A 13,417-nucleotide genomic window follows, 5' to 3' on the forward strand; every position below is an offset into this window, starting at 1 on the left:
TTTAATATTTTATGGTCATGGTGGAAGATGCATGTGCATTTTTAGATAAACTCCAGATTTAGCAATTCAGAAGTTCTCGCTCCTCTAGTTGAAACAAAAGCAGAAAATGGATAACACCCCCGAAACATGTGCCAAGCCCCAGGGGATAAAACTGTTGTCACCATTGAAGATGATGCTTTTAGCCTTCAGGCTTTTCAGCCCTCTGGCTTTTTGCCACCTGCTCTTAGCCATGCTTTAGCCATACAGAAGCTTTGCTTCTGGCTCTTTGTACTTTACTGTTTTGTCCGCGTGTTCTTTGTCTTTCTTCTGCCACGTACTCCAGGTAACTTTTCTTAGTCTAAAAGTCTATAAGTCAAGTCAAAACCAACTGAATCAAACAGCAGAAGTGCCTCAGATTTTTTTTTTTTACTTTTAAATTATTTTCACAAACCCGATTTTTGAAGATTGTTGACAGTTTTAGGGTTGCCTGGTCAACACCAGTCTCTTCTTAAGTTAGACCTAAAATTAAGTAATTACAGCATTATCTCAATCAGCCTGCAAGAAATGCAGGCAGATAACAGCCCACAACTGCCTGCAGAGAAGCCTACAAAGAAACCACCAGTGCCCCAGAAAGAAAGTCTGCTGGCAGACGTCACCTGAGGCTGAAACCACAGAGAGACACTGGCAGAAATGTCACCTTGGCGAACATCCCATCTGACTCCTCCCACCCTGGACACAAACTCTTTGTGACACTCCCCTCTGGCAGGAGGCTGCGGTCCTTCAGGACCAAAACCTCTCGCCACAAAAATAGCTTCTTCCCATCTGCTATTAGCCTTATCAACAAGGCTAGAGAGCCCCACTGTTGCTGATCAATTGCACCAATCACCAGAAAAAATTCCTTGTATGTGAAAACATACTTGGCAATAAAACTGATTCTGATTCTGATTCTGATTCTGATCCACCTAGAGTCCGCCATCAGAATTACTGTACAGCTGTTTCAGGGTCCAACTCAGAGTCTCCAGCTACAGCGCAGCTCACAGTAGGCAAGATCTTAACATTCTGCCCATGACTGGGTTGATGTTGAGATAAGATAATATTCAATCATCAGACTCCATTTATAGATACAGATGGTTACGTTTCAGTTGTATGGCATATTTGTAAGTATTTGTAAATATTTGTAGGCACCACACATTCTCTCCCACTGTTGCTTAAACCTGGTCTTCTACCCTATTCTTCATCCTACTAATCATTGCATTTACCCTGTAAATAGTATGTAATAAATCTCTCAAAATCAGTCGTTGTGCTGTTGTGTTACTTTGAAGTAGAGACAGGGGATCCATTGACTCGAGAAGTTACAACTTCTGATCCTAGACTGATCAATTGAATTTATGGATTCATAAATTTTTGTCTCCTCAGAGACTGGTGCCCCATTCAACAAACATTTCAAATTCTGATCATATGGCCTTGATACGCTACAGATGATTGTTAATGAAACATGAATTGACATATCGGTATAACTGGACTTCAAAATTATTATGCTCTTAGCAACTGGTAAATCATCAAGAACAGCAGGATATGACTAAAATGGAAAAGCTTTGACTTTGAGTACTGCAACTGATAAAATAAAATGTAATGTTTCAAACTCCACTGGAACAAAGCAATAACCGCACACAAAGCATATTGTACTCTGCATTTTATTAGAATAACTTTACGTGACTGTTATTTATTCATGTCATGGAGTAGACAGTATTATTAAGAATTAGACAAATTCACCTCATAAGACTAGCTTTGAACTACAATGTCATAAATTAATTTCAAAACATCTAACACACTGGAATTCTTATGTCTTACCTCAAAATAATGGACAACCAGTGACTGAGCTTATAAGCTACTGATGAAGCACTAGCTAGTACCTTTAATTTGAAAAGAATAAACGAGAAGTGTTGTAGTTGTTGGAAATAACTACAATTAACCACTGGTATCTTTTATTGTTATTGATAACACCATTACCTATACAACTGTTCTTGGTCTCTCTCTCTCTCTCTCTCTTTTCTCCTCTCTCCTCCCCCACCCTCCCTTTTTTTTCTCCTCCTAAACCCAATTGGTCGAGGCAGACGGCCGCCCATCCTGAGCCCAGTTCTGTTGGAGGTTTCTTCCTGTTAAAAGGGAGTTTTTCCTACCCCCTGTCGCCAAGCGCTTGCTCTTTGTGGGAACTGTTGGGTTTTTCTCTGTAACAAAGTAAGATCTTGACCTTACCCTGTAAAGTGCCTTGAGATAATGTATATTATGATTTGGCACTATACAAATAAAATTGAATTGAGAGAGTGCCCCAGAAAGAAAGCCTGCTGCTGAGCAGATTCATATCCAGTTGTTTACTTTTAACATTACACTGATATATCCTTGTTAAAAAAAAAAGTGCATAATTGGATATGTTGTTGTGGAACATGCGCAATGGGCGTTTTGACATGTGTATTGCAATGTTATGGCATCATGTGAGCATTTGTATCACTGATTTTCTTTGTTTTTTTAGACCTGGTTGCTATTGTTGCTGCTGCTGGCTTTTTGGTCTGTGTTGTAGTAGTATTGTTGTAGGTCTATGTTGTATTTGTATGAGGAGGCAGCCAATATGATTTTTTACAAAATGTAGGCCTTTACGCAAAAACGCTCCTCCTGCTACAGCACAGCCAACTTAAAACATATATGTATGACACTGCCTATATATGTTTTTGACAAGATCCAACACCTAGGTTATGGAAACCTTTGCATGACTGGCTTAGCCCCAGATCAATAAATATTGATAAATGTTCACTAAATCCCTTCCCATTGTATAAAGTACTGAAATTGACTTTCTTTTTAACAAATGTATAAAAATGTAAATGCGCCCATGTCAGGAAACTATAATTGGTTCCTTTTTCTGTTTTAATTATTATTTTAATCGCTCAACTTTTTCTACTTGTGTATTTCTTTCATATGAATTTATTCCAATATCTCAATACATTTTGCTTTATTTCAGTCTCTGATGTCAAGTGCAAGCGCTCTATGCAGCTGACTTTTCCTAAGTCCTTATGAGTTGTCCGTCTTTCCTTGACCTCATAACGTTTTCCACCGGGGTCAAAGAGAAGTGGTTAGGAGAGGAGATTATTTTGACTTTTCGACCGCAGCCATGATCTCATACTACATACTCCAGTACAGTAGGTGGCGGTATGCACTGTATGCAACCTGTCAAAAAACAAAAAGAATAAGAATCAGAAGCTAGACGCCAATGCAACTAAAAACCATCACTGTTTCAGAAGAGTATTTCTGTTTCTGTTCTCTAAAGACTTTAATTGTTTTAACACAGCTTTTTAAAGGGTCTTACGGGATTAAATCCAAGCGCTACACGAAATGTTGGCAACAGGAGCAGTAAGTACACACGACTATTAACTATAAATATTAGCTAGTTAGCTAGCATGATCTAACCTACAAGTTATTCTGGCTGTCTAATTCTAGTTATACTGAAGTTGCTAGGATAGAAATTAATTCTCCCCGGACTCAGTATTTCTCCAATTCAAGGCTTATGTTCCAATGCAATATTAGTATTTAAAACAGAAATACCTTTAAGGCCACTTTTTAATTCGCCGTTTATGTGGTACACATTACACCTATTCATGTGCAACGATCACCTTTGCTGTAGGGTTTACACCCTCAGTGTAATGTCATCTGTACCAAACTAAATTAACTAAGAAAGTACATTTCATGTTAACGCTGACTAGATGCAAACTGCAGCAGCAGCAGCTCATATGAGCTGGACATTGTCTCTGAACAAGAGAGAGCAGGTTGTTCAGTTGCTACATTTTCTGGATTGTATGCAGGCTGTAACCACAGCACTGGCACAGGTGGATAGAGAAAAAATCTATCAATGGATCAACGAGCTGTCCAGTCCGGAGACCAGGGAGAACGCCCTCCTGGAGCTCAGTAAGAAGAGGGAGTCAGTACCAGACTTGGCTCCTATGTTGTGGCACTCCTGTGGCACCATAGCAGCCCTGCTGCAGGTAAGCCAGAGCAGTAATTTCCACATGTGGTGGAGCGACATCAGGGTGGACAAAGGATGAGAATGAAAGTGAAGTGCTTTGAAAACTTTTACTGTTGAGTTTTAACGGGGTCTTAACACCTTAAAGATGCTTTATTTATACTTGCATCTCTGTAATTGCCAGGAAATTGTCAACATCTACCCATCAATCAACCCCCCCACCCTAACAGCACACCAGTCCAACAGAGTATGTAATGCCTTGGCACTCCTCCAGTGTGTAGCCTCCCATCCAGAGACAAGGTAAATTAATTTCATGTCCAGAGCACCCTGACAGGTGTTCTCTCTGTCTGTCATTCATGAACAAATGTTACCTTTCAGTAATGAATGTATGTTTAATCATGAGTGGGTCTTTGTGGACATGTGGATTACTTCAATAGTGCTCCTGCATATGGTTGACATTTTTATCAAGGATTGTTGTGGTTGTGACTAATATAGGACTATTATATATGTCCAGTTAGAAGTAAAAAGGTTGACATTGTGTCCACAATGATTAGCAACTAGTAAGACATTTAATAAGTTTGATTTGATCAGAAAACAGCATAACCAATCAGAAGAAAGCCATGAAACTAACAAATACTGATCACATTGTGAATTGTTTGGTCCTTCACAGGTCAGCTTTCTTAGCTGCTCACATCCCACTCTTCCTCTACCCATTCTTACATACAGTGAGTAAAACAAGGCCATTTGAGTACCTCCGCCTCACCAGCTTAGGAGTCATAGGTAAGAAACCTTCTCTCCATTGATGATTTATAATTAAAAGATAAAGTTCATCCCAACGTCTTATGATTGCTCATTTACAAATGTAACATTCCCAATGTATTTATTCACTGTTCTGTTAAAATAAAATGTTATGCTTCCGTACATAATGTCTTTAATTGTTGCAGTCTCAGTGCTTCCATGTGTCCACACTGTCTAGGTGCTTTAGTGAAAACAGATGAGCAGGAAGTGATCAACTTCCTCTTGACCACAGAGATTATTCCCTTGTGCCTTCGAATCATGGAGTCTGGCAGCGAGCTCTCCAAAACGGTACTCTGGCCTAGCTTAAGTCTTACTAATGTATCCAGTAATGTTATGTCCAGTGGTATGATCTGCACTGGACTAAAATTCAGGCTAGCTTTCCACCAGAAGGCAATGTGGAAGAATGCATAGACTGCTCTGTTCAGTGTTTGTCAGTAATTTCAGCCTCAATGTCTTGTCTGTTTCTTTGGATTAAGTGAAGAATCTGGAATAATTGTTTTTTAGGTTGCAACCTTCATACTACAGAAGATTCTGCTAGATGATACAGGGTTGGCCTACATCTGTCAAACATATGAGCGCTTCTCCCATGTTGCTATGATTCTTGTAAGTCGCTTTTATTTTAATTATTATAATGTAATATATTTATATCTAGTTATTCTCTCTGGCCTTAGACTATCTTCTTCTGTTTCAGGGTAAAATGGTCCTCCAGCTGTCCAAAGAGCCGTCAGCCCGCCTTCTCAAGCATGTAGTTCGCTGTTATTTACGCCTGTCTGACAACTCGAGGTACTTTGACCAATATGAGTATATGAATAAGTCCAAAAATGTTTACTGTTTCTGGAGCTATTACAACACACATGCAGCACACAAACTAAATGAATTGGTGGGGAAGGAAACAAGCTGTTGTCACATCATCCAACATACTGTAACACATCTTTCTAACAGCCAAATGAAAGGGAAACAGATTTCTTATTTCTTATGCTTTATTAAATCTTAGTTTAGGAGTTGTGACCATGATTCATTTTAGTTCAGTCGACATGGTCATGCCGTTTATCATGGTTACTGTCTGTCAGCCATAAATATCTTGTTAGGTGTGAACACTGGCTGTGTGGTGTGTGTGGTGGTCATATTGACATCATACCAGCAACATTACACAAAACTGACACCTTTCACTATAGTTTTAATGTCTAGGCTGAATCTGAATGTAACACAGACATGAAAATAAATCAGAAATCAATTAATCAAAATGAAGAAAAATCCAACATTTGAGTAGCCTGCTGATGGCCATTATCCAAGGCAAACTATGTAGGAAGATAGAGCTGGCAGTAGGAGCGACTCAGCAGACAAACCCGTTGTGAACACACATACAATAATAGCTGAGCTGCCCCATCAGCCTTTTTCAAAATTCTACATATTTAGTGTTAAACCTGAACCTGAACTGTTGTTCTGTCAGAGGGAAAACCTCTGGAATGGTGTTTAGACCATTACTAAAGCTGTTCTCTCCATTAGGCATGATAATGGTCATTAAGAGTGGATATATATGGTTCAGTCCACTTTGTACATATGTGTGAAGTTCAATAAAGAAACTGTTCACAGACAGTTAGCAAGTCTGTTTTAGCTTGTCCAGTTATGCAAACAGCACATATAAATCATATATATATATATATATATATATATATATATATATATATATATATATAAGCCCCAAATTATTCATACCCCTGGCACATTTTGACTTAAAGTTACTTATATTCAACCAGCAAGTTTCTTCTTGGTTGTAAATGACACAGGTGTTTCCCAGAAGATAATAAGACAATGTACAAGAGGCATCATTGTGGGAAAAATAATTTCTCAGCTTTTATTTACATTTGAACAAAAAGTGGCATATCCAAAATTATTCATACCCTTTGCAAACTGGCACATGGGAAAATCCAAAGTTCTATACCATTCCAAATAGTCCAAGCTGTTCTAAAGCATCCTAATTACCCTGATTCATTGGGAACAGCTGTTTTAATCAATTCAACAGGTGAAAAACAGCAGCTCTCTGCAGTTGGTTTGTGGACAGTCATGGCTAAGACAAAGGAGCTCAATCAGGACCTGTGGCTGCACATTGTGGCTGCTCACAAGTCAGGAAAGGGCTATAAGGCCATATCTATATGTTTTCAAGTTCCAGTGGCTACAGTGCAAAGTATTATTAAAAAATACAAGACGTTCCGAACTGTAGAACATCTCAGAGGACGTGGTCGGAAGCCAAAAGTGACACCTGTGCTGGCCAGGAGGATAGTGAGAGATGTAAAAAAGAATCCAAGGATCACCACCAAGGCCATCCTGGTGAATCTGGGCTCTGCTGGTGGCAACGTCCCAAGGCAGACAGTCCAGTGGACGCTGCACACTGCTGGGTTCCACAGGCGCAGATCAAGGATGCTAGCTCTATAGCAGCATAACTAAGGGATGGGTCAGGACATTCCACGAGCCAGCCCTAACTATATGCTTTACTAAACAGGACAGTTTTAAGCCTGATCTTAAAGGTAGAGAGGGTGTCTGCCCCCCGAACCCACACTGGGAGCTGGTTCCACAGGAAAGGAGCCTGATAGCTGAAGGCTCTGCCCCCCATTCTACTCTTACAAACTCTGGGAACCACAAGTAGACCTGCATTTAGAGAGCGAAGTGTCCTATTATATTTGTATGTATGTGTGTGTGTATATATATATATATATATATATATATATATATATATGTATGTATGTATATATAAAATGTGTAATAAATTTGTGTATGGACTAATATATGGTTCTCAATGACACAGAAAGAAATGAAACTTGTGATTTCTCTAAAGTGTTGCTCCACTGTATCCACTGTGTGATCTTTCCCCCCATAGGTCTTCACCTTAACCCATCGACGTCCATGTTTTTATAAAACATTACTGAGATTTAATTTCATGTGTCAAAAGTCTAATGTAAACATGTGTCTGGCCTCAACATCCTTTAGAATAACAGAGTGAACAGTGTGGGTTTTACTTCACAGTTGTCACATCTTGAGGGTGACTCATAAAAAAACAAAAAAACAAAAACAAACAGTAGCTCTGTAGTCTTTCCACAATCAGTTGCGGTGACACAGGTGAACAGACCTCACTTGCGCTACAGGAAGTAGACTGTGTCTATCTACTGCAGTTGTTTTATATTCTGCCCCGAAGTCGGCATGGTCAACATGAAGCAGTTCGTGGCGAAGTCAATCTCAAATGCACCTAGTGAAATGGCAATGAGTGTCCATTGCATCATAGGAGTTCCCTGAGCAGGCTAGACTTATAGCAGCATAAGTATGGGATGGTTCAGGGCTCATGTGAGCCAGCCCAAACTATAAGATTGATCAAAGAGGAACATTTGAAGTCTGATCTAAAACAAATTCAGTCTGGGGTCTGGTTATACAACAAAGCTGTTATTTCTCCCATTAATTCAGAAAAATATTTTTTATGTTCATAGTCCGGAGTTTTCAGAACTCAATCATGACTTCTTTAATTCAGCTCTCCTTGAATTGTCAATTTTGCAAGCACTCTAAGAACCCTTATGACTTGTGTCCCTGACCCCTGAGGTATCTATGGGATAGTATTAAATTCTGACAGTTTGTCTACAGTCTGACAGTAAACAAATTTACATCATATCATGGTATACACTGTCGTACATTTCAACCCCACTGATGATTATGGAAAACGTATTCATGCATATATATGGCAGCACCATTTTACCTACATCTGACCTGTGTTTGTTTCTATCCTGTGCAGAGCCAGAGAAGCTCTGCGGCAGTGCCTCCCTGACCAGCTCAAAGACACCACCTTCGCCCAGGTCCTGAAGGACGACACCACCACCAAACGCTGGCTGGCACAGCTGGTAAAAAACCTGCAGGAGGGTCAGGTCACTGACCCCCGGGGCATCCCTCTTCCCCCACAGTGACTCTCTCTGTTCTTCACTGACCCCAAGGAACACCAGCAAGGAACTGCCAAACAGATGACGAGCCTTAAATCCTGGACATAGATGGCACTTTTTTATCAAAGACTTTCAAAGGAAAGCCTCCTGCCTCATTATTTTTCTGTTCAGATGAGGAATGTTTGAACTAATCCATGGTTCCACAGCTTCAAAGACAGTTGTTGTCTCACCATGTGTTCTGCAACTGATGTACAAATGTACAATAAATTGTTGCACATAACAGTCAAACAGCTTCAACATATCCATTCTGCTGTAGATATATTAGGTGATAAGCTGGTGTTGCAGCCCACCAGATTATTCTCCCCCTGTGGTCTACCTATGCTTTGACACTAATCACTTTTAGGCTGCTGGCATGTTTCTTAACAGACTTTTAGAAGCATTGTGGTGATTATGAACACTTATCAATAGTGGGTGTATCGATTAGAATTTAAAGTTCCATAAAGTTGGAGCCAGATTTTAAAAAGAATGGTCGAAACTGAAGCAGCAGAGGTTGAGATGTCCTGAGTTTCAATCTCTTGTACAGGTCAAGCTCGAAATATTGAATCCTCCATATCCCTCAAAGCAACAGGTAATCCCTGGTCATCATTATTGAGCATAGATTAATTGCCATTTAATGGCCATTTAATGGCAATTTAATAATTGAAAATATATTAACTGACAATGTAGAAAATGCTGTGTAATTTGCTGTAGTACCCGGTTATACCACTAGCTGGCCCTCTTACTGTTTACTGAGCTGGAGTTCTATCGGCAGTGGTCTGTTGATGGTTGCTAAAACGGACCACTGATTAGTACCAGTTGGAGCGCTGAATCCAGTGGTCTGGACCAGTTAGTGAAACAGTCTGTGGAGTGGTTCTTGTGGTCCTAATCCACCTTCTCCCTGTTAGCTGAATAAGTGTCAAAGATCATGATGCTTTGTCCAGTAAATACTCTATTATAAATTATACCTGTAGTCTTACTGTTACACTGTATATTGTAGTTTTATTTAACTGTTTATGAATATGAATTAGTAAGTGTTGAGGAAGTCGATGTGCAAAATTGGCAGCGTGCCCCTTTAAATTGTGTTGTGCATTATGCCACCATATGAATTGATTTTAAAGCATATAGGAGCATATATTAAACATTACAGGAGGATATTTGAGGAGAACAAATGCTTTAAGATAATAAAGGCAGATCATATGTTGATATCTTAACAAACTGAGGAGAGAATCGTCATGCAGCATCATAAAGAGTGGTAAACAAGATACGTGAACACCAAGAACATCTGACGGTAAATTGTTCACGTTTCCAAGAATACTGAGTATCCTGACACTTTTCACGGTGCTGCAAAGTCGAAGCCTTTGACGTATATCCATCCTTATTTATTCAAGTTTTTCTTTTCTTTGGTTTGGCCTCACACTTTAGCTCTTCAACATACTACTGCTGTGATGTCTGCTGTAAATGACCTCAGGCCATCTATTGTAGAGGTTGCTGCTGGGTACTGTAGTTTTTTTTTCCTGAGAGGAGGTCATTGTGAGGGAGCCCTACCATTTTAGTCTTGGCCCAGTCTGTGTAATTTGAGGTGGGAACCTGAGCTGGAGCTGTGGATTATTAATGCCTCAGAACCTGAGCAGGGAACACAGAAGACCACAGAGAATATTCTTATTCTAAACTTACAAATTTCTGTGTGTGAGCTCTCAAGTGCGTAAGTGATGCCCGTAATGAGTCCAGAGCAAGCTCTGAGCAGTTTGTTAATTTGATGATGAATTTCTCCCTGATGTGCTTTTCTTGCTGTGTGCAACTAAACAGGCCTGATCAAAGTTTGATGAATGGGGCTTAGTAACATTACATGAGACAGAAAACATTTTGACTCTGATGAAGGTCTGCTGGTCCTCCACTTGGCATGACAGGACAGAGGTGGTTCTGGGTCAAATCAGGGGGGAACAGGCTGATTGTCATCCTATGCCAGTTAGTATGAGAGCAGACAGGCCACCAGTCAAATGGTCAAAAAAAATTACATCCTATGTTCTTTCCTAACCACTTGACATCAATGGGAAATATCATGAAAAATGTGAAGAAGAATTCATCAGGAAGAAAAAGACAACCTCGGTGCAGAGAGAATCCATCTGCACTTACATTACGCTATGTAATTATGTGATTTATTGATGCAGGTGAGTAAATGTTGCTGCCACAATTAATTGCGGGATGGCATTATATCCTTTCCTTTCGTAAAGGATGGTCTAGTGTTTCCTATGCTAAAAGATATAAGGGAAGCAGATACAACCCTCTTCCTGGAGCTATTTCCTCCCCCTGCCCCTCCCACTGGACAAGCATGTAACGCACGGTGCTGGTATCATGGAGGGCTTTTGTTGAATGTTAATAGACTAACCAGTCTAAATCTAACCAAGCCTGTTGAAATCTGAAATGAAAACTTTTCCTAAATGCTGCTTAAACCATCAAGGTGAACTTAAATATTTTTCTAAAATGGTCAGATAAAAGACCAATGGTGTAATTACAGATGGGCAGAATTCTCTGGTGCGGTTCGGGGTACAGTAGTACAGTAGCCACCGTAATTGATGATGAATGATGAATTCTGTATAGGTTTTACATGGCCCTGAGGGTCAGTGGCTTTAGCCAGCCAGCACTAACAAACCAACACAAAGGCAGCTTACACAATGTGTCAGTAAGCATACAACAAATAGCCATCAAGAAAGGCACAACAACTCCCTATAGGTCTACACAGCATGAATGAATGGATCACGGCACCTGATCACACAATCTGTATTGACAGACTGTACTACACACGGCAACCTGCCTCACAATCAAGATAGAGTACAGAGCAGGTCAGATCTACCCCTCGCTCCTCCTCAGCTCCACCTTCTCATCCAAATATGATTTCTTCTGATTTCAAAAAACCAAGATGACGACAGCCAAATTTCAAACTCGAAGCTTAAAATTGACAGTTCACAAACTAATAGCTCACGTCACAGTGGGTTGCCACTTGCTCTATCCTGATTGTCAGGCAGGTCCCCATGTGTGGTACAGTCTGTCAGTCACACGGTAGCCAAGCCGTAATGCATACCTTGCTTCATCGATTTTCCCCGAAATGGCACCATAATTTTAAAAATGAACATCATGTTGTATTGAAGAAGACTTGAAACTAGAGATTGAGACCATAAACTCATTAGGAAAACATTTACTGAGGTAATAAATCAATTGAAAAGTAGGGCCATTTTCCCATAGATGTCAATACAAACACATTTCTTTTTGTAACCAGAGGAGTCGCCTCCTGATGGTCATTAGATAGAAGGCAGGTTTGAGGCACTTGTGCATCGGCTTCACTTTTCAGAGCCGGAGTCTACGTCCATTTTTATATATAGTCTATGGTTATTGCTAAAGGAGGCAGTGGGGTAACTAAATATGAAGCACACTGAGCAAGAGAGAAAAGGAGTGAGAGGGAGAGAAGTAAATATACAGCAGGTAATTAGACGCTGCAATGAAAAAGGGACAGAGCAGCACCACACACTAACACACCAACAACAAACGAAAGGAAACGACAATGGTGCTTTTTGGATTGGCTGGAGGAAGAGGGGAAAGCATTACTAAGAACTACTGAAAACCTTCTGCTTGATAACTACGATTTAAACCATAGGCAGCAATTAACAATCACCCGCATCAGCAAGCAATTATTGGTTACTTTAATGAAGGCAGTTACAGCGCTTTGAAGTGAATAGAAGCCCAGAATGAATTTTTCTATTATATTATGATTATTCACAAAATCAACTATGAATAACCTCAGAATCACACTGGATTCAAGTGCTCAACTCAGAGAGACAGTGTTAAAATTAACAGTTCACCTTTATTCACAGAAATGCAAATGAAGGCAGGTGAGATGGGTATGGCGTGGTGCAAAGTCAGTAAGCAGGCAGAGCTCAGCAACAAGTAGGCATGACACCAAACAAACAAGGCAAAAGGTCAAAGTGCAAAACCAGGCAGTAGGTTAAAAAACTGGCAGATTGAAAAAGCAGAGATGGGGTAAGAAAGCACCAGCTGGGAGGGCACAAAGACAATCTGGCAGAACATAAGTGGCAATGGGCTGCTATATACAGTATACTCAAAGGTGGTGAGCAGGTGTGTGAGGAATCAGGTGACAAGGAAAGGCAGGAAGGGCTGGAGTTACTGCAGGGCAGTGGGAGTGGCAGGATCTGTAATGACAGGAGAGTTAGTGGAATGGTACAGCAGTAGTGGATGACTAAATAACTATGGATGAACTATGAACTGTTTTGTCTTCAACTTCAAGTCTTTCAATATTATCAATACTAATACTCGTTTTAATTTCCCTTGTAGGTGCTTGTGCAGGACTTTTTTTATTTTTTTTTAATTTCTTTGGGTAAGCCTGTACTGATGGATGCTCATTTCAAGCAAAGATGTCATTTCAACCATACACTGTAGAGTTCAGAGGTACTTTACGTCTCACATTCACGCAAAATAGATAAGGAGGCAACTTCAAACACGTTCTTCAGCTTCAAACATTTCTCCTTATCTGAGACACGTGATGAAGGTAAAACTGTTTAAGAAATGCTAAACAGGGCCAAACAGTTGATCAAGTGACAGGACAAAAAAGGATCCGGAGAGAGAGAGCTGGGGAGGAGGGGCAGGTGAGCATCATAGGGAGTTG

At 40.2% G+C, this 13,417-nt stretch overlaps 1 protein-coding gene across 1 annotated transcript; it reads left to right on the forward strand.

The window, feature by feature from the left end:
- Window positions 1-3,211: 3,211 nt before the first annotated feature.
- Window positions 3,212-8,991, forward strand: cnot9 (CCR4-NOT transcription complex subunit 9). The gene is made up of 8 exons (XM_071464851.1): window positions 3,212-3,381; window positions 3,831-4,010; window positions 4,173-4,288; window positions 4,659-4,768; window positions 4,965-5,074; window positions 5,291-5,389; window positions 5,478-5,569; window positions 8,562-8,991. The coding sequence occupies exons 1-8, from the start codon at window positions 3,364-3,366 to the stop codon at window positions 8,728-8,730; spliced, it is 894 nt and encodes a 297-aa protein (XP_071320952.1). The 5' UTR covers window positions 3,212-3,363; the 3' UTR covers window positions 8,731-8,991.
- Window positions 8,992-13,417: the final 4,426 nt, after the last annotated feature.

The sequence above is a fragment of the Trachinotus anak genome, unplaced genomic scaffold (genome assembly GCF_046630095.1).
Source record: "Trachinotus anak isolate AG129_WGS33_773 ecotype Australia unplaced genomic scaffold, CSIRO_AGI_Tana_v1 ptg000026l, whole genome shotgun sequence".
Classification (NCBI taxonomy): domain Eukaryota; kingdom Metazoa; phylum Chordata; class Actinopteri; order Carangiformes; family Carangidae; genus Trachinotus; species Trachinotus anak.

Bases quoted from the DNA above. Each gene is read 5' to 3' on its own strand.
- cnot9 (XM_071464851.1), top strand. The intron at 4,769-4,964 runs GTAAGAAACCTT...CACACTGTCTAG, and splicing joins CACCAGCTTAGGAGTCATAG to GTGCTTTAGTGAAAACAGAT. The intron at 5,390-5,477 runs GTAAGTCGCTTT...CTTCTGTTTCAG, and splicing joins CCCATGTTGCTATGATTCTT to GGTAAAATGGTCCTCCAGCT.